Source organism: Tenrec ecaudatus, chromosome 1 (assembly GCF_050624435.1).
Source record: "Tenrec ecaudatus isolate mTenEca1 chromosome 1, mTenEca1.hap1, whole genome shotgun sequence".
Lineage (NCBI taxonomy): Eukaryota > Metazoa > Chordata > Mammalia > Afrosoricida > Tenrecidae > Tenrec > Tenrec ecaudatus.
Window position 1 is genome coordinate 94253161 of NC_134530.1, and position 19901 is coordinate 94273061.

General features: G+C 41.5%; 1 protein-coding gene across 5 annotated transcripts in view; it reads left to right on the top strand.

Annotated features, from left to right (window-relative positions):
* The window catches only part of SGIP1 (SH3GL interacting endocytic adaptor 1), a 276053-nt gene that overhangs the window by 110477 nt on the left and 145675 nt on the right, over positions 1-19901 (top strand). For all 5 annotated transcript variants that reach the window (XM_075557225.1, XM_075557219.1, XM_075557230.1 and 2 more), the window contains exon 2: positions 15213-15276. In XM_075557225.1, coding sequence (XP_075413340.1) covers positions 15213-15276 — 64 coding nt within the window. The remainder of the gene's footprint in view (positions 1-15212; positions 15277-19901) is intronic.

Consider the following 19901-nt stretch of genomic DNA (forward strand, 5'->3'; position numbering starts at 1 on the left):
AGCATGGGATATTCTTCCATTTGTTTCAATAGTGTTCTGTAGTTTTCCTGATATAGATCTTTTGTTCTTTCAGTCAGGTATATCCCTAGATATTTCGATTTGTGTTTGGCTATTGTGAAGGGTACCACCTTTTTAATTTCCTCTTCTGTGGTCTTATCCTATGTGTATAGCAGTCCGATGGACTTGTTTGTTGATCTTGAATCCTGTCACTCTGCCAAACTCCTCTATTACTCCCCTTGTGGGGCTTTTGGGATTTTCCATATATAAAATCATATCATCTGCAAACAATGATAGTTTCACCTCTTCCTTCCCCAGACAAATACCTGTGATGTCTTTTCTTTGCCTTATGCTGTTAGCTAAAACTTCCAGCATGATATTAAATAGGAATGGGGACAAGGGGCATCCTTGTCTGGTCCCCTTTTTCAGTGTGATTGTGTTAGTCTTTTCTCTATCAACTACCACATTGGCTGTTGGTTTTTCATACATAGCTTGTATTGTCTTGAGGAATTTTCCTTCCACTCCTATCTCTTCAAGTGTCTTAAACAGGAATTGGTGTTGGATGTTGTGAAATGCTTTTTCTGCATCAATATCATCATGTGGTTCTTATAGTTTTTCATGTCAATGTGGTGAATGATACTAATGATCTATCATATGTTGTACCATTCCCTGCATACCTGTTATGAATCCCACTTGGTCGTGGTGAATTATTTGTTTTATATACTTTTGTATTCTATTGGCCAGTATTTTGTTAAGGATTTCTACATCGATGTTCATTAGGGATATTGGTCTGTAGTTCTCAAGTCCTGTGGGATCCTTGCCCAGTTTTGGTATCAGAGTTATACTAGCTTCATAGAAGGAGTTCGGGAGTTTGCCATCTTTTTCTATGTTCTGGTAGAGTTTGTGTAGGATTAGTGTTAGTTCTTCCCTAAATGCTTAGTATAATTCTCCAGTGAAGTCATCTGGTTCAGGAGATTTTTTTGTTGGTAATCCCTTGAAAACCTTGTCTATTTCTTCTATTCCTATGGATCTGTTAATGTTCTTGACATCCTTTGGGGACAGTCTAGAGAAGGATTGTTTTTCCAGGAATTTGTCCATGTCTTCCAAGTTGTTGAATTCATTGGAGTACAATCCTTCATACTACTGTGTAATTATCCTTTTAATTTCATTAGGGTCTGTTGTAATGTCCCCTCTTTCATCCCTCATTCATGAAAATTGAAATTTGTTCCCTCCTTTCTTTGGTTAGATTTGCCAGCAGTCTGTCAATTCTGTTTATCCTTTCAAAGAACCAACTTTTAGCAGCATTAATTTTTCCATAGTTTTCTTATTTTCCCTCTCCTGAATCTCAGTCCTGATTTCTATTACTTCTTTTCTTTTGCTATTAGTAGGATTGTCCTGCTGACTCTGCTCTAGTTGTTGTAAATTTTGTTCCAGCATATCAATCATGAGTCTCTCTTCATTTTTCAGGTGTGCATCTATTGCTATGAAACTTCCTCTGATAACTGCCTTTGTTGTGTCCCATAAGTTTTTATACGCCATGTTGTTCTTATTGGTTTCTATAAATTTCCTAATTTCATCTCTGATCTGTGCCGGTATGCACTCCTTTTGCAGTAGAGAGTTATTTATCCTCCAATTGTTTGCTCTTGTTTGGTCTTCCTTTGTTGATTTCCAGCCTTATGGCACAGTGGTCAGAGAGAGAGGTCTGTATGATATCAATGTGCTTAAATGTATGTAGATTTGCCTTATGCCCCTGCATATAGTCTATCTTCGAATATGTGCCATGTAGGCTTGAAAAGAATGTGATTCATTTTGTATTTGGATATATAAATATCTAGCAAGTCAAATTGTCTAATTGTAGTGGTTAGATCTCTAGCCTCCTTATTGAGTTTCTTTCCCTGTAATCTATCTTTCTCAGAGAACAGTGGATTGAAGTTATTCACTATAATTGTTGAGGCTGTGATTTCTTTTTTCATCTTTTGGAGTGTTTGGTTGACGCATTCAGCGAGTCTCTCATTCAGGGAATATATTTACAATGCTTAGTGGTACTTTGCCTACCATTATCTTCAGCATTATATATTGTCCCTCCTTATCTCTTTTTATGGTTTGCACTTTGAGATCAATTTTACCTGAGATTAGGATTGCAACCTCTGCTTCTTTTGAATTTCTATTTGCTTGGTATGCTTTTCTCCAGCCTTTAATTCTCAACATATTTTTGTCTGTAGCATTGAGTTGTATCTCCTGTAGGCATCAGATTGGTGGATTGTGTTTTCTAAGCCAGCCGGACAGCCTCAGTCTTTTAATGCCTGAGTTCAGGCCATCGATATTCAGGGTTATTATCTCCATCTGCAGACTCTGTGGTGTCATCTTATACCGTTTGTGTTGGGTATTTTCCTACCTTCCTTTCTTATTAGTGTCTTATGCATGTGTGTGTGTGTGTGTGTGTGTGTGTGTGTGTGTGTGTGTGTATCGTTCTTGACTTCTTTCCACCCTTAAGCCAATGCTATCTTGGGGTCTGTTTTCTCTTTGTTGCCCTCTGGATGAGGTTGTTCTATGTGGTGGTCTCTTATTTATGCTTGGTGAGTGTTGTTCTCCTGTCATACAGGATCAGCAAGGATCTTTTGTCGGGCTGGGTTTCTTCTAACATATTCTTTGAGTTTTTCCTTGTCTAGGAAGACTCTTACTTCTCCATCTACCTTGTTCGATAATTTGGCTGGGTAGAGTATTCTTGGGTTTGCATTGTTTTCCTTAAATTTTGGGAATATGTTACTCTACTCTCCCCTCTTCTTCACAGTTTCTGCTGATAGGTCTGAGCATATTCTTATTTGGAAACCTTTATATGTGATTTCTTGTTTTCCACTATCTGCTCTTGTGATTTTCTCCTTTTTTCTCAAAGTTGGATAGTTTAACGATTATGATGTGCCTTGGTGACTTCTTTTGGGATTCAGTATATCTGGTGTTCTTTCACCCTCCTGAATGGTTGCCTGGTTTTCATTCACTAAGCTGGGGAAGTTTTTCTCCAATAATTCTCTTACTATTGTTGCAGATGACTTCTTTGTTGTGTCTTCGTCTGGTAATCCAATTATTCTGATGTTGCATCTTTTCATAGCATGTCATAGCTCTTAGGTTTTATTCTGCTTCTCTGATAATCTTATTAGATTTTAATTTGCGTTTGTTAAAGTCTGCTTGGCTGTCCTCCAAGTCACTGGTGCGGTTCCCTGCTTCTTCCAGTCAATTCTCGAGATCCGTGTGTCTGCTGCTGGTTTTTGTTATCTCCTCCCTAAGCTCTTGTATTTCCCTTTGGTGTATGGACTTTATCTCCTCTATCATTTCTTTCTTTTTCTGTACTGTTTCCCTCATATCCTGTATGACTCCAAACAGCATTCTGAAAATATCTTTCTGTGACAGCTCAATGTTTGCTTCTTCTATGCATGTTGTTATGTTCAGGACATCTTCTGCCACTGTCTTTTGTTGCTCCCGTTTTTTCATTGAGGCCGTTGGGGCTAATGGCATTTTGCATTGTGTTGTTTTAGAGGAGCCAGATGCCATTTTCCAGGGAGTTGAAGAGCACTGGCTCTCTCTGGGAGACTTGTAGGAATGCTTCTTCGAACTGCCTACAGCTAATTTTACTATGGACTTAACCTACCATTTTATCCTCCTGTGGCTTCCCTCTCAGGGGAGTGGCCCAGAAGGCTGGTGGGTTGCCTGCATTTTTGTTGCAGAGGTTGGAAAGAGCTTCCTACAGCAGCTTGGAATGTTGAGGAGTGTTGGCCTAGCTGCCTTAGACCTCGTGAGGCACTAAGGTAGGCAGGAGGAAGTTCCCTTAGTTACGTGGGACAACAGAGGAAAAATAGGAGCTCCCACTGCCACAAAAGCAGGAATTCCCCAGTTAGAAGTTGGGCAGATTATCCCCTGGTGGAGGTCAGCAGGGCTTCCCCAGCCTTGGGCTAAGCTGCACAGGGTAAAGCACACCTAACTGGGTGGGCCACAGTCATATATTCCCTAGGCTAAGGGGAGTAGTTTGGATGGAGATCGGCAGTGGAGTGTGAGAGAATGGGGAAGAGACAAAGAGGAGAAAAAAAAATGAAAAGTAAGCCTGCTGAGACTGTAGGGGGAAATAGAGAAGGGAGGGAAACAAAAGTAACAATGTAGCTGAGCCCCAGTCACTGCTGGTAGACCTTCAAGGGTTTAGTCCCTGTTCCGAGGTGGCACAAACTGTGGCTGCGTTGAGATTAAACCTCCGCACCGGCTCCAAATGTTCCCAGCTCTGGCTGAGACAGGCCCTACCTGGCCTCCACTGTGGTAAGCCAAAAGCTCCCAGCCCCTCAAAGTAGGTCTGTACCTACTTATCTTTATGATGTTCCTCCTGCGATCCAGCAGTGTTGATTTTCCCTCTAAGTAATTCTCCTGGGCTGATTTCTGCAGAGTCCCTCTGGTGTGTGTTACTCAGTCACCATCTTCTGGGAAGTCAGTTTGATTTTTTTTTAACCTTGAATAAGCATAAACTATGGGAGAGAAGAGGTTTTTATTGCAACCTGATAAATTTATGTAATCTAGCAGGAAGAATTGTATGACAATGAACTGTATTACTTATTGGGATCTTTAGCCAGAGGATGGAGTGGTGGGTTTATGGTTTGTTGTTCATTGTTGAATGGATGGCAGGTTGCTAAATATATGGATGAGCATCATTATACTAAATTATGCAGACAGCATTAAGCTGCATGAATCCAAGAAAACTTGGAGTTAGCTCCAAGTATCTAAGTCCTCTATAGCTCTGTTATTTATGTGTATGCTTTGTAGTAAATATTGTAAAAATTAATGATATGTTTATATATTTTAAGTTTTTAAAATTATTTCTATTGTTTTGGAATTAAATGTCATAAATCCTCACTACATAGAATTGGCTAACAGTTTTGTGGAATGAGTTCCCTTTTCCCTTCCCGCCTGTCAGTCTCAGTATAGTAAATTACAATTAAACTTTAAGAATCCTATGGAGGATATTTCACCATAGAGGAATTTAGCTCAATTCACCATAGAGGAATTTAGCTCAAATCACAAAACAGTGCACATGTCATCGTAATCTAGAAATTTTACCCATGAACTTGTTCCTCCTTCCTTGGATGAAATACTAAAAGACAAGGGCGTGTGGAAAACATATCTGTGATTGGTCTAGTGTACTTTCTTTGAGGCTTATCTTCTTGATGGAAATGGCATTTGTGAACATGAGATCTGGTGAATTAGCATCCAGTTGAATTTTTTTTTCCTTTGCAAGACAGAAAATCAGAGTTTCTCTGAATAGTATCAGTAAATTCAGAGCTGTCAACATGTAAGTGTTGACTGGGGAGGGACGGGGAGTGGCTGGGAACAAAGAGGATGGATGGATGACTGTGCAGTGAAGAGGAGAAGAGGAAGAGACGGAATGAGAAACTATGTCACTGTCTACAAGGTCATCATCAAAGTGATCCAATTAATGTCCTTGGTGTCGCTAGTGCTGCTCTCCAAAAGAGCCTGTGTGTCTAACCCACATCTCACTAGCCTATGTAGAAGTAGCACTAGTTAACTTCCAGGTGACATTGGAAAACCAGCTGATTCGCCAACGTTTATCACACACTTGGGCGTAGGAAAGGCTTCATGCATGCTTCATTTTCCTACTGACTGAGAAAGCGTTACTTCTTGCTGTAAGTCTTTGAATCCTCGTGTGTCGTTTTTGATAGATGATAGTCAGTTACATTCCTTGAGAGCCTGTTCCGTTTTGTTATCACCACTCTGATGAAGGGAAGTGTGAGATTTTAAAGAGTTGATTACGTTTAAACTTGATGCTCTATTTTTATCTTAAAGGCACTGAGTCTGAAGGTACTATTAATGCTGAGTTAAAGCATTTGATTGCTCTTATGCAATCAGTTAAAATAGCCAATTTCTACTTGTTTAAATCTCAACATTCTAAGAAAAGCAAGAAAAATCTGTATAAAATAAGACGGTTTATTTGGGTGCTATACAATTCCATCTACACTCATTCCAATGATACAAAATCCTCTTGTGACAGGTAACTGAGAACACTGTGTCCCAGAGAGGTGAAGTAACTTGCCGTGGAGGTAGTGAAGAGAAGATTTAGACCCAGGTCTGTCCAAGACTCACAGTGCCTTTAACACTATGGACTGCTTCCCAGAGATCCCTCAGTGGTGCTTACAGCTTCATCAAAGTGGCCCATCTATTTAAAATTCTTCTAATTTCATAAAGCTTCAACATAGTACTCGTACTGGTAAAGGGAACCAAACCTTTAAGTGACAAAGCTGTTTCATAGTGATCCTCTCATCAACATTTTCTTCTATGTCACCAACAGGTCAGATATTTAATTTTTTTTAAAAGACCATTGCTATATCTAGCTCACCAAAAGTCTTAGTTCTCCATTAGACATTTGCATTTTAGTGTGTCAAGGTGAATTTCCCCCATGTAAAATCTGAGCCTCAAGGTATCATCGAATTTCTCATCCAGTGCTAATGGACTGTGTCACTACAATTTTCCTCAAATAGCTCAGCTCAGAATGAAGAGGTCTCATCTTGAAAAACAGGCTTTGTGTTTGTAGACTAGAGAAAGAGGAGGCTTTGTACCCCCATCAAGAGACGTGACCTCGGAGACCCATAGCGGTAGTTCTACCCAGTCCTGGAGGGTCTCTTTGAGTCAGACTTGGCTCACCCGGGGTGAGTTGTGTTGCTTTTAGTTTGAGCCCTGGTGGCCTAATGGGTTATAGCAGGTCAGCAAGTTGAAGCCACCGGAGTCTTCATGGCAGAAAAATTAGGCTTTCTGTCCCTGTACAGATAACCAGTCTCAAAAACACCCAGAGGGTGGCTTCACTCACTTTTGTAGGTTTGCTTCGACTCAGAATTGAACCCATGGCAGTGGGTTTGATGGGTTTGGAATTTACTGTGTAACATAGTCCTAGTAGTGGTACATTGGCTAAGTATTCAGCTGCTGATAAGAAAATTATGCAGTTAGAACCTACCTGCCAGCTCCCAGAAGTTAAGACCTGGTGATTTGTTCTCATAACAGATTATATGACCTATTTTTACAACTTAGAGAGCTAATATGGAATCCTTTGCTGACATCTTTTCTGACAGAAACACAGTGACCATCATAATGAATGCATATTGTCAGTCTGGAGTTACGGTCAATAAGTGGCATTATGTCCGGGCAATTAAATTGGCCTGTTTTGTATTACTGAGACCAAATGTTTGGCCAGGGTTCCTGCAGAAACTCAGTAATTCCATTACACGTGATTCACCTTTGACTAACCCTTTGAGCTCATAAGTACATATAGCACAGAAATAATCCACCTAACAAACATGTATTAGGTCTCCTTATGTTCACTGGACAGCAAACAAGGATGTAGATGGGCAAAATACTATTCTTTGATATAGAAAAATGGGTAGTCTACTTTACCTTTAAAATGTTTGTCTTTAAAAAATAAGTAAGTTATTTGTTTTGAAAAGAAGCCTAAATATTGTTGTCTTATAACAATAACAAATGACGTGGGTTCTGGGGTCAGACAGAGGGCATTTGGAAATGTGGTCTGCCCTTTATGACCATTGTGAGCTTAATTGCTTCTCTAAGCCCACAGTATGTTGCCAATAAGACAATAGCCAAAACTCACTGCCATCAAGTCAGTGTCGACTCAGTGACCCTATAGAACAGGGTAGAACAGCTCCTGTGATTTTCTGAGATTATGACTCTTTTTATAAATAGAATGGCCTGTTTTACTCTCATGGAGTGGCTAGTAGTTTCGAACTTCAGACCTTGAGGATAGAAGCCCAACAAAAACCACTATGCCTCCAGGGCCACAGCTCATGATGACTCATGACAGATATCCTAGAACAGTTTAAGTACTATACATTTTGGATTATGCTTTTATTAATGATTTATAGTTTTTGATGAATTGTTTTTCAATGTATCATTGTTATGCACATTGTGATGCACAAAAAAACAAAAACAGCAAGTTCCCAGAACAGCACTCATTCCTTAGCCTAATACCTATGGATTTAGATCATTGCAGACTGTGTAGAATTTGCCTCCTTCTCCTTCCCTCCTGCTTCCATATACATGAGTGGAACTGAACACTGATGGCGTGTGGACAGAAAGCACCAACTGAGGTCATTACTTTTTGTTTTGTTGATTAATTATCTTACAAGCATTGAGTGCCTGCTTTCTTTTTTAATTTCCCAAAATTGAATGCATATACCTTGATTAGCAAGCATTGCTCTGGGCAGTAGAATAATCATCATGAACTAAGGACCCTGTAAGAAGTTGCTAGACCTGGAGTTACTAAGACCTGGCTCCAAATCTTGGACTTGTCACTTGTTTGCCGAATGACCTTGGAAGAGGAATTTAATTATGTTGAATGTGTTTCTTAATCCATAAAAAAGAGGCTTAGCAATCCCTTCTGGAGTTGTTGGGAGGATTAATGTGTGTACAGTTCTTGGCACGGTGCCCTCTCCCATACTAGGCCCTGCATCAAGAGCTGCCTTCCCCTCTTGATTGGAGAAGGGCATCTGTCCCTCCACACTTCCTGTCCTGTGAGGACTTAAATCTTGCACTGAATGTAGCAAGTTGCCTGAGACTGATAAGTGTGGGTGTGAATGACAGTAAGTCAAACTAGGATTTGTATGCACACTTTGAATTCTAAAGAGCTTTCAGTCTGCTTCCTTCAATGCTTATCTCTGCTTCTATTTCTGAGAGAGCAGTTGCAAATTTCTAGAGAAACTTGAATGTCTCTATTATCTCTGTTATCCACACTTATCCTAAATGTCACTGCCATCCCCTCCTCCTCCACCTCCTCCTCCTCACACTCCTCTTCATTCTCTCAAAGCTCCAGGTCACTTGTAGAGTACCTTTGCACCTACACTCTGCCTTGTTCAAGCCCTTCCCCAAAGCAGGATTTGGGGAGGAGTAGAAAGCAGGAGATGCAAATAACATGATGTCTAACCTAACCACAAATGAATGTTGACTCATAGCAACCCTATTGGACACGGCTGAACTGGCTCGATTTTCCAAGACTGTGATTGTTTATGGGAGTAGAAACCCCATCTTTCTGATGGATCACAGCCCAAAACATAACCACTACATTACCTGGGTTCCATGATATCTAAAGATGGTGTCTTTTATACAATTTTAAGATATTTGTTAATATGAACTACTTAACATCCTGATGAAGAAAAGAAGCAATGTGAATAAGGAAAAGAGGTAAAAAGTGGTGTCTTCAAGGGACTCTGGCCCTCAACAAAGGCACAGAATGTCTCCACCCTACCCAGGCTCTTTCTTTCCCACCCCTGCCTGAATATTAGGACTTATCTCCGCCTCTGCTACTTCAGCTGTATCTGCCCCACATCTCTTCCCATCCCAGCCTTTTAAACTATTAGTTTAACTGATACACCAATTGTGGCCAAGGTGCTGAGGCTGCTGGGCTGACCCTTATTGTAGTCTTATCAGTCAGCAGTGGAACACTCGGGATTCCAGGAAGGGAGAGCAAGGAGATGCTCCTGGGCTGGTCTTGCCTAGGCAGCAGCACTGCTTCTCCAGCTGAGGACAGAAGCGCCTGCCCTGTGGCGGCTCCCCAACTCTGGACCGCAGGCTGCTAACACTGACTTCTAGTCAGAACTCAGCTCCCAGAGTGTTGGCGCAAACTAGCTATCTACAGAGCCTTTTGTTCATTCTTTAAGGGGGTGGCTATATCAGGTATGCTTAAAAAGTAAATAAGTAAAAATACCAAGCCAAGCAAACTAAGATCTGATAAGCTCTTTTGAGTGTTAGAATTTTGTGTGACCTAAAATTGTTATATATTACAGAACCCATATTTTCTTCCAGAAAATCTCTTCTAAGGAATTTTATTTCCCATGTTGACATGTAAAGACTCAAATTCAGAATCTGGTGTTTGCTTAGTAAATCCGTAGAGGACATTTGCCCTCGAAGGAAAAGAAAATGGATAAGAAAAGAATGTTTAATGTTTCTAATTATAGAAATTGTATTTTTTTTACTGTATCTTCACCACTTGCAGGGTTATTTACTCTTAAAACCAGAAAATTCCAACATTTCTTGTTGCTTTTATGTAATTAATTCAGAAAAAGTTCAAGGGAAAACACCAGTAAATACTTATTTGTATTTCAGAATTTAAGGGCTTATAAAAACTTTTCAAATGAAAAGATTTAAAAAATATTTTTGTCTTATAACTTGTGAACAGAAATCCATCGTACATTGGCCCTCGGTTTGCAAATACTACACACGCACAGAAGCAAGAGGCTCATAAAGCAGTCTTTACCCTTTTGAAGGGCAATGCAGACTTCTTCTCTTCTACTCACCTTTTAAATGGAGACGTCTTCCCGCCAAATTGATTTCAGAACCTACAAGTGGAGCATGAATTGCCATTTGAAAATCAGATGAGAAGTAATATTTTCATAGTTCTTTTCCAGTGTGATCAATATATGTGTCGCCAGTCACTTAGACATGTCAACAGTTTTCACAAGGACGGCTTCAGTGTCACTATGGTAATTGTGGTCATCACGGTATTCAAACAACACCCAAATCTGTTCCCAAATCACACCGTCACTCTTAAAAGGAGCTCAGTGGCCCTTCAGCATTGGGTCCTCCTTTCTGCTATCCTCCTTGCCTGCCTCTGATAACCACCAATAATGTTTGGTCTCGATTCACTTGCTTAGGAGCCTGGTGGTGCCGTGGTTAAGTTTGTCACTGCAATGTGAAAAGTCGGGGTTTCAACCCTGCCACACACTCTTTGGGAGAAAGAGGTGGCAATCTGTCTGCATTAAGACTTACAGCCTGGGAAACACAGTGGTGTGTGATTTCACTCTGGCCTCAAAGAGACCTTTATGGGTTGGAATCAACTAAATGGCAATGGGTTAAGTTCTATTTATAAAGTTTAATTTCTGTTTCATAGACATCTCATCATAGAATATTTACCCTTTTGTGATTGACTTTTTTCACTCAATATAAGGATTTCAGGCTGGTAGCACATATATTTCAGGACTTCATTTCTGGTTGGTTTGTTTTTTTCTATACGGTTTTGGCTTGACTCATAAACTGATAATGTAAGTTAATAAAGAGTGTACGTTAAAAAAACTGAGTTTTTTGTCTTCCCATTTTTGTAAAGAAGAGTTGACAAAAGTTAGGAATGGACTTCAGCATCTTCATTCAATTCTAGAATCATAAGTAGAAAATTATTTCTGGAGTGTTTTTTAAGCTCATCAGATTATTGAATATAATGTCTCATAATTATAATTCCTGTAGGAGCTGTTGTTGATCTCTTTTGAAGAATTTCTTTGAATATTTAAAAATAAACTCTCAAAAGATAGGAGTACACCTCTCCAAGAATTTTTAATATAGCTGATGCGATTAAGTAGCTTTTATACATCTTATAACTGCTTTAGTCTCTGAGAATTTTCTTTATACCTCCCAAAACTTCTCACATCTTTCCACTTTTCATTGGGGAAATGTTGTTAAATGTCTTATTCAACAGTTTAATTGGGGGGGGCAAAAACGGGGGGATTCTGGAATATCATATTGATATTAGTTCATAAGAAGCAGGATTTTCAGTGAAATGAAACTTGTGGGTTGGCTCAGTATTGGGGAAGTTGTATATATTCTCTCTTACCTTAGGATTTGCCAATTTCCTTACTAGCTGGCTGAGAGATTGAAATCTAGAGAGGCTATAACTTGAACTAAGCTTCACTATTAGAAGTGAAGCTGGGACTAGACTCAGCAGACCCTGCGCCTCCTGATTTCCACTCCAGTGCACATTTGGAAATTTGTGACCTTGTCACTTTCATAGCCCAGGCCATCTTGGCTATTGTCCAGATTTGATAGTCAAAAACAGGACAGACTCTATGGAAAATTATAATTGTCCCTACATTATTCATGTAATACAGGAATCACTGGCATCTGTGTGTATTTTCTGTTCTGCTTGGTAGGACATGCTTTCACTTATCTCATGGTCCAGTTATAGAGAATAATGTGTTTTGCAAGCATAAGGTATTAATAGCATTGGTTTTATAGTCCTCTAAAGATCACTAGTGGTTGACAATTACAGTATTGGTTATGAAGCAAATAGATAAATTGCAGGTATGAAAAAACCAATGGAGAGACAGAGACATACCTAAGAAAACTAGCAACAAAATATTTTTAATAAGAGACTTAAAGTCTAAGAGAAATTGTAGAGAATGCATGACTATATTTCTTTATCTCTAGATAAAGGGAAAGGTAGTTAGAAGTGAGAAAGGAGAAAACAATTATAATTGAAAAGGAAGGACAGAAACCTTTTCTAAATACTACAGGTGGATGGTTTTCAGTGTCAAACAGTTTTTCTATAAACTGCTCATGTAGGGAGCAATGGGAAATTGTTTTCTGTGGGAGGAGATTAAAAAATATCAACAACAAACAGTGACATTCCAAAAACCTAGACTTCTTTAGTGGAATGACTATTAAAATTCAAAGTTAGATGAAACCAAGGCATTTTGGAGATTATATTTTAGCAGTGTCCTAAGAGTCAGATATGAATGAGTCAGATAAACTGAGTGCTTTGGGCTGACTCATGGTTCGGAAAGCAGTGTTATCAAATCACTGATGCCATCCGTGTTTCCACTTGTGCGCCCCCTGGTAGAGCCAAACGCAAGTCTCGTAATGCCCGTGACTCTTCCAGCAATAACTTCTCTAGAAGACTTTCCAACACACCAGTAACAAGTCTACAGATTTGACTATCTAGTATGTGGGAATCATATTAGCACCAGATATGTAACTAGGACGCACAGAGTTGTAGCAAGGTGCCGTCAAACAGATGTCATCTCAGACCAATCCATGAGGCGGAGCAGAGCTGCTCACACGGACTCGCCTCGACTGTAGGAGTCACGTTTTCAGAGGCGCTGTGTTCAAGCCGTCAACCTTTCAGATTGTAATCAAGCGCTGCCCTTTTGCACCAGTAGGACACGTTATGAACCTCATTGGAGGAAGGGAAGCCCAAATGCAGCCTCACAGATAAGAATGGAAGAACAAGGCTGGGCCTGATTTATCCAGGGTGAAAGAAATGGGCCTTGTCACCCCAGTACTGCGCTATGAGGCTTCACAGAAGATATATTAAATCAATACACACTGTTGGGTTTCTTCAGTTGGTAAACGCAAACAAGGACGTCTTAGGCTGTGTCCTGAAAAGGTGAAACCTGCATGGGAAACAAATGGGGTACATACAGTTTGATACAACACGTGGCAGAACTGGAACGTGTGGGGAACACAAAACAATTTGTCTTAACAAGGGGTTCTTCCTGTTGCGGCCATGGCCAATGAAGTGAAACTGGAACAGATCCAGATTTTCAAGATGTAGTTGTGCTAAACCCATAACAAGAGTAGGAACAATTATGGCTGATGTCCTACTAGGAATTTAATCTCCCTCTTCAAAAACAAGAGTAATGTGCATGTTGCATAGCACCCAAACCTCTCGACAAGCATGCTCATAAACAATGGTGTCCGGCTCAAAGCTGTGACCCACTGCGCTGCTTTGAAAGTGTGACGCTCTCCACAGTTCTGACAGTCATCCGATGTCCTACATCAGGCTCCTGAGCAGACTTCCAACGCCTCTTCTGAGTCCCCCGCTCCAAGACTTTGGCCTATAATTTTCCCTGTTCTGGGTATTGTGTTGGAACACCACATTTTACAACCTTGAGTCAGTTGTGATTGTGCTATATTAATCAGGACTGAGCCATTTTGCATCTATTCAAAACCATGGTCTTAACACAAATCGGACTGAGTGGCCCCATAGAGGAAATGTACCTTGGCCTGGACCTTGGAGGATGAATGGAAACTATTAAGTGTTGACAACATAAAGAAAGCATTCCCTGCCATCAAGTCAATTTTGATGCATTGAGGCTGAATAAGACAGAGCAGAACTGCCTGCGATAGTTTATTGTGCCAGCCTGGCCAATAAACGCAAGTAGGATTAATTGAAGGGCGGAGGGATAAATGGCTCAGTGAGCCTCGCCTTGCTTGTTCAGTGCCTCAATTTAAAGGGGTACACTATCTGTGGGATGCCTAGCCTGTGGACTGTGTTGCTGCAGGTTGAGGTCCCTTTAATCCCACAGGATTGGAATGTTCCTCTCTGGAGCTGGGGACCGACAGTTGGTCACAGTTGGTGACTTGCCTTACTGTTTGCTGCCTGGGTATATATAGCCCAGCTCTCTCTACAGAAAGGGACTGACAACTGGTGGCTCTCAAGCCTTAAAGGACTGCTAGTGTCTCACTGCTTTATAATTTAACTGTTAATTTCTTGCATTATCTATCTGTATATATTTTAATGGTTCATTTCTTATATATCTATCTTTATAAATATATTTATATATAATTACTAGCAATCTGGTTTGTCTCTCTAGAGAACCATGCCCAACACACTGCCTCTGTGACTTTCCAAGACTAACTCGCTACAGGAGTAGGGAGGCTCACCTTTCTCCCTTGAAATGAGGTAGTGACTACAGAGTTACTGAAGTGCAAGGGTATGGGCATATTCAGGAAAAGTTGTTACTGTAAAGTTGATTCCAACTCACGGTAACTCCGTGGGTCAAAGTAGAACCATGCTCCGTAGGGCACAGCTTTCAATGACTGCTGTTTCCCAGTAGATTCTCAGCCTTCTTATTACGCAAATGAGCACAGCGACAGCTGCACCGCCGAGGGAGACCCGGTTTACTTTGATAATAGTTACTTACCTAGCCCGACCGCAGAGCTGAAGAACTGCAAAGAGCTGAGATGGGACTGTGGGGCACAAAGATGTGTCGGGACAGTGTAGCTCTCTTAGTGGGGTTTACATGATCTGTGCCTTGGCACTATCCCCACTGCAAGAACAGGGCTACCCTGGAAATTGTTGCCGTGCTCAGCATCTGTGATTCACTTCCTTGACAGAGCCCCAATTGAAGTAGCCAATAAAAGTGGTCTAAGAAAAGCTTGCAATCTTCTCTAGATCCATCAGAAACCTTGCATTGCTTGTATTTCGGGGAACCTGTGGTGTTCAGATCTGGATACGCATCTACTGAAGAACGCACATGTACACACACACACACAATTTAGAAACAAAGATGTGCTGGTTTCTGGACCCTCAAGTTTTCCTGGATTGTTGCAAGTCTACAGATACGTTCACTTGAACATCGCTGATGTGTTTCTTTGGTCCTTTCCCCTTCCCACAGGATTGAAAAAGCGTACACGGAAAGCCTTTGGAATACGGAAGAAAGAAAAGGACACTGATTCTACGTATGTACTTAACAGTTTCTCTCCCCAAAGAAGCTACTTGGGTCAAAGGGGCCACTATTGCTTTCAAATCACCCCAGAGTTTTCTTGGAGATCCTCTACTGCCTGATGGCTCTCCCCAGGTCAAGGGAAATGACCAATCCTGGCCATCAGTGGTTCCCAACTTTGTGCTGGAAAGTGGACGGTGACCTTATTTCTCAGTCGCATGGTAGCCACCCTTCCCAGCAGTCCAGAGAGGTGGGAAGCGTGACTATTACTTTCCTGGGGGACTGCAAACTTGCGTGTCCACTTGGAAGACAGAGCTGAGGAAGCATAATCCCAGTTTGGGTAGATGAGGACGAACTGGAAAGACAGCGGTTCTTAACCTATGCCTCGCGGTCCCTTTGGGGGCGAACGGCCCTTTCACAGGGTTCACCCGATTAATAACAGTAGCAAAATTACAGCTATGAAGTAGCAACGAAAATAATTTTGTGGTTGGAGGGGTCACCGCAACATGAGGAACTGTATGAAAGAGTTGCGGCATGAGGAAGGTTGAAAACCACTGGACTAGATAATATCCCAAATGCCATACTTCAGATGCCGAGATTCGTACAAGCACAACTGTAAATTGCCTACCAGAGTTCACAAACGATAAACTGGTGATTTGGCTGCGAGTAAGCCACCAATAAGAATTGGGCATTTTTACATGTTTCAGTGGTCACACCAATTGCCCAGACACACTGAAAGAGGCCTTTTGGAAATGTTCACACTTGTAGCAATTTCATTCCACTTACCAGACCATCTCAGATCTCCTTCAGGAGTATTTTGCTTTAAGGTGAACTCTGGTGCCTTTTTGATCCAGGCAGGTAACTTAAGTACAGTAAGTACATGAAGTCTGTAGTCCAGGAACTTGAGATGCCAGCCCAAGGCCACAATCGAGAGAATGCCACTCTGCTGCTGAGTTGTAGCCATGTGAAAATACAGGCCTCGTGTGATCTACTTTGTCAGAATTGCATTTACTAGACCTCTCCATTGACTAGGATCCCTGAGACTTAGAGATTGGGGGAATCAGTAGTTGTGACAGACACAGGTGAAGATGCAGAGGCTACATTTGTTTAAATTTTTTCTCCTTCTGTAGGGTTTCATTCTGTGAAAAAAAACAACACTAAGGCACATAGCACTGCTTTGTTTCTTATTCCTCCAAGAATTTATTTTAACATCAATAAGATAAATGACTACCATATTAATTAACATGTATATCTTACAGTGAAATGCAGTAACATATTTCAAATGTCTTATATGGTACCCAGGAGTCCAGATGGCAAGTGATTACTTTATAGGGGACTAGGAGACCTGGGGGACAATGGTCAAGACCTCAGCTGCTACCAGAAAGTTGATCATTTCACACCCACAAACAGCTCTGCAGCAGAACAGACCTGGCAATCTGCTCCCATAAAGGCTACAACTTAGGAAACCTGCCGGTTTCTGTTCTCAGTCCTCCTCTGGCTGGTAAAGGGACTATAAATCAAAATTGACCCACCAGCACACAGCAGCAAGAAGTATGGTAAATACTCAATAGTTAGGAACTCCTGTTACCTTTACTATGTCTGAGACTACATAATAGGTGGTAAGTTCCTTATGAGTAATTGAAAATGAGATGTCATGAGTGCTTGAAGACAGGAAAGTTCAGATTTGGGCGGATGATCGATGAAGCTTCATAGAGAGGGTTCTTGAATTTGACCTTTGAGAGGATGAGTACCTACATCATGCTGAAGGAATAAGCAAAGCAAGCACGGAGGACTTAGAAAAGTTCAGTGGGCATTTGGGAGAACACAAATGGGTACTGTGTCTACCTGCTGGTTGCAGGTAAGTGTAGGAATGGAGGCAAGGCTGCAGAGAAGGTCAGAGCATAAACTGGTGGCAAGGATTTCACGGTCAAGCTGTCTTTAGCTCTTCCTTCCAGAGGCAGCCGGCAGCCTTGCATGTGCAAAGGCTGTTAAGCCAGAGACTATGTTAAACTGGAGGGTGTGTTAGGGCTGGTTGACTAGAGAAATAAATACGGAGACACTTATATATGTATAAGAGAGAGCTTTATATCAAGAAGTAATTATATATCAAGGAAACATCCCAACCCAGTCCAACTCAAGCCTATAAGTCTGGTACTAGTTCATAAGTCCCCCCTCAGACCCACACAGCCACATGCAATGATGCTGAAGGCAGGAAGGTCACAAGCCGGTGGGTGCAAAGTCACGTGGATCCAAAGTTGGGAGGAACATGGCAGGGCTCTGGAAGCTCTCAGTGTCTCTATCTAGAGAGGGGAGGTTCCCAGGCCCCTCCTTATGAGAAAACCACGCCCACAAGGAGGCACCATCAGCCTGTGACCTGATTGACAGGCTGGATACCGCCCCTACGCTTTTATCAATCTTCAAGTTGGCATGAACCTATCTATCCCAGAGGGGGTAAGTGTGTGTTTGTGTAGATATCAAAGGTTGACTTTCCTGTTTTCCCTTTTTTTGCCTGTGTACTTTTTTTCCTTCTGGTAAATCATAATGTCTCATGGAAATGCATTCCCTTTGGTCCTGTAAATTTTTCTTAATTATTGAATTAAGGATATTTTCTGAGGATTATGGAGTTCACATGTTTCTTAGGACCCTACCATAAGGTGGTTATCAACTATCAAGAGCTGGGAGTGACTTTTCATTGGAGCCAGAACACCTGGGCCCATGTCCCAGCACAGCCAATAGCTGCACAGGCTTGAGAAGTGCCCCTTCCAATTGGGGTGGGTGGCGCAGTGCTTTTGCATTGACCTGTAACCACAAGGTCAGCAGTTTGAAACCCCCAGCAGCTCCACAGGAGAAAGAAGGGACTTTCTACTCCAATAAAGAGTTCCAGTCTTGGAAACTCACAGGGGCAGTTCTCCCCTGCCCTAAAGGGTCATTGTGAGTGAGTTGGAATCAACTCAATGGGAGTGAATGAGTGAGTTTCTGGGCCTCAGTTGTCTTACATGTAAAAGGAAAAGTTTATATTAGAGAAAACTCGCCTGCAGTGCCAGGCGCTGCACAAGTCAGGCTAGCAGCAGCATCCATTGGTGCCTTGTGTACCCGGTGTTGTAGGTGGCACTGCATGATACATGAAAGGGAAACATCATTAGCAGAAGCCAAATTCCCTTTTTTCCCCTAACAACACAATGCCTGTAATATCATCTCTGGTTTGTGTGAATATCGTTAAAAGGGTGAGTGAGCACTAGAAAGGAAAGATTCAACAGCCTCCCTGAAGCATACTGGCCTGATTTGCACTGCGTTTCCTTCCCAATTTCTAAAGGGAAAAAAAAGGAAATGGGATGTTTCTTGTAGACTCCCACCTCTCTTACCGTGTGAGTGTCCCCAAATTACTTGTTTGACGGCCAATTGGTTCTAGACCGGTTCCTGTTACAGGACAAGCAGTGTAGCCTTGGTTTCTCAGGAACTGCTGCTCTCTAATTGGGCGGAAGATGATCACAGATGGAAAGGATGGAGAAAATGCTGTGGCCATTTGCTCTCCCTGCAGCTCTGCGGAGCGCTTTTGTTAAACCGGGATCATTGAAACCTTGTTGATGGAAACGGTTTTCAGGGCTGTTGCAACTGGTTCAGGGTTGCTAAGCAACCTGCTGGGCTAACCTCCAACACCAACTGCAGCTGCTGCAACCTCCAGAGATGAAGCGTGGGGTTAGGACCAGGGCTTTCTGAGTTGATCATCATTACAGCAGCTGATAAACAGAGGCAGGGAGAGAGCCTGCGCTAAGTGGCAGGCCTTGTGTAGGTACTTTCAGATGCACTGAAATCCCTGTTACGTGTCATACTGTCTCGCCAAGACTAGTAGTAACGCCTCAATTGTAGAGAGGAGAAATCGATACCAAGAGAAGTTAACTAACTCCTTGAAGACTACACAGATAATAAGACTGGGAGCCAGTATTGCAGTTCAGAATAAAATGCCTGTGTTTTTTCACCCAGAATGAAAAATGTAGGTGGACAAAATTATAACCCAGGAAACTAGGAAGGGGGAAGAGGAAAGACAGATGTTATAAGAGTTAGTTGCAACTGTTTAACAATAAGAGACAAAATTTTCAAGGTAAATGATTAATTTTAAATGACACGTTATATATAATGGGTATGCTATTAAGAAAAAGTTAATAAACTATCAAATTCCATGAGAGAGAGAGTTATGAAATGAATTTAGAACATGCCACTACCTAGTCCAGGTCAGATTAGATGAGCAGGCTTTGAAAGGTTCATGGGAAAATCCTATTATCTTTCATCCCACCCTCCATGAGGTCTCCTTGTAGAATCATTTTATCTTAGGTGGCCCTTCATGGTGTTTTAACAGTTGTGAGGATGGGGCCAGACCAGACAGCATGTTGTTGTGTTGTATACAGGGTCGCGATGAGTCGGAGCTGGTTTTCTGGCACCTAACAGCAACAACAACAACAACATATGAGAGACACTATTCCAGATTTGTAGTAACCAATTTAATCTGTTCACCACCCTTTCGATTACATAAGGAAGGCTTCCAAAAACTCATGGAAAAATGGAATAGAAAGCAAATGGATTTTTAAAATGGACTCTTTGAAGTCCCCCTGCTACTTTACAGCTGAGGAAACAGTTACTCAAAGG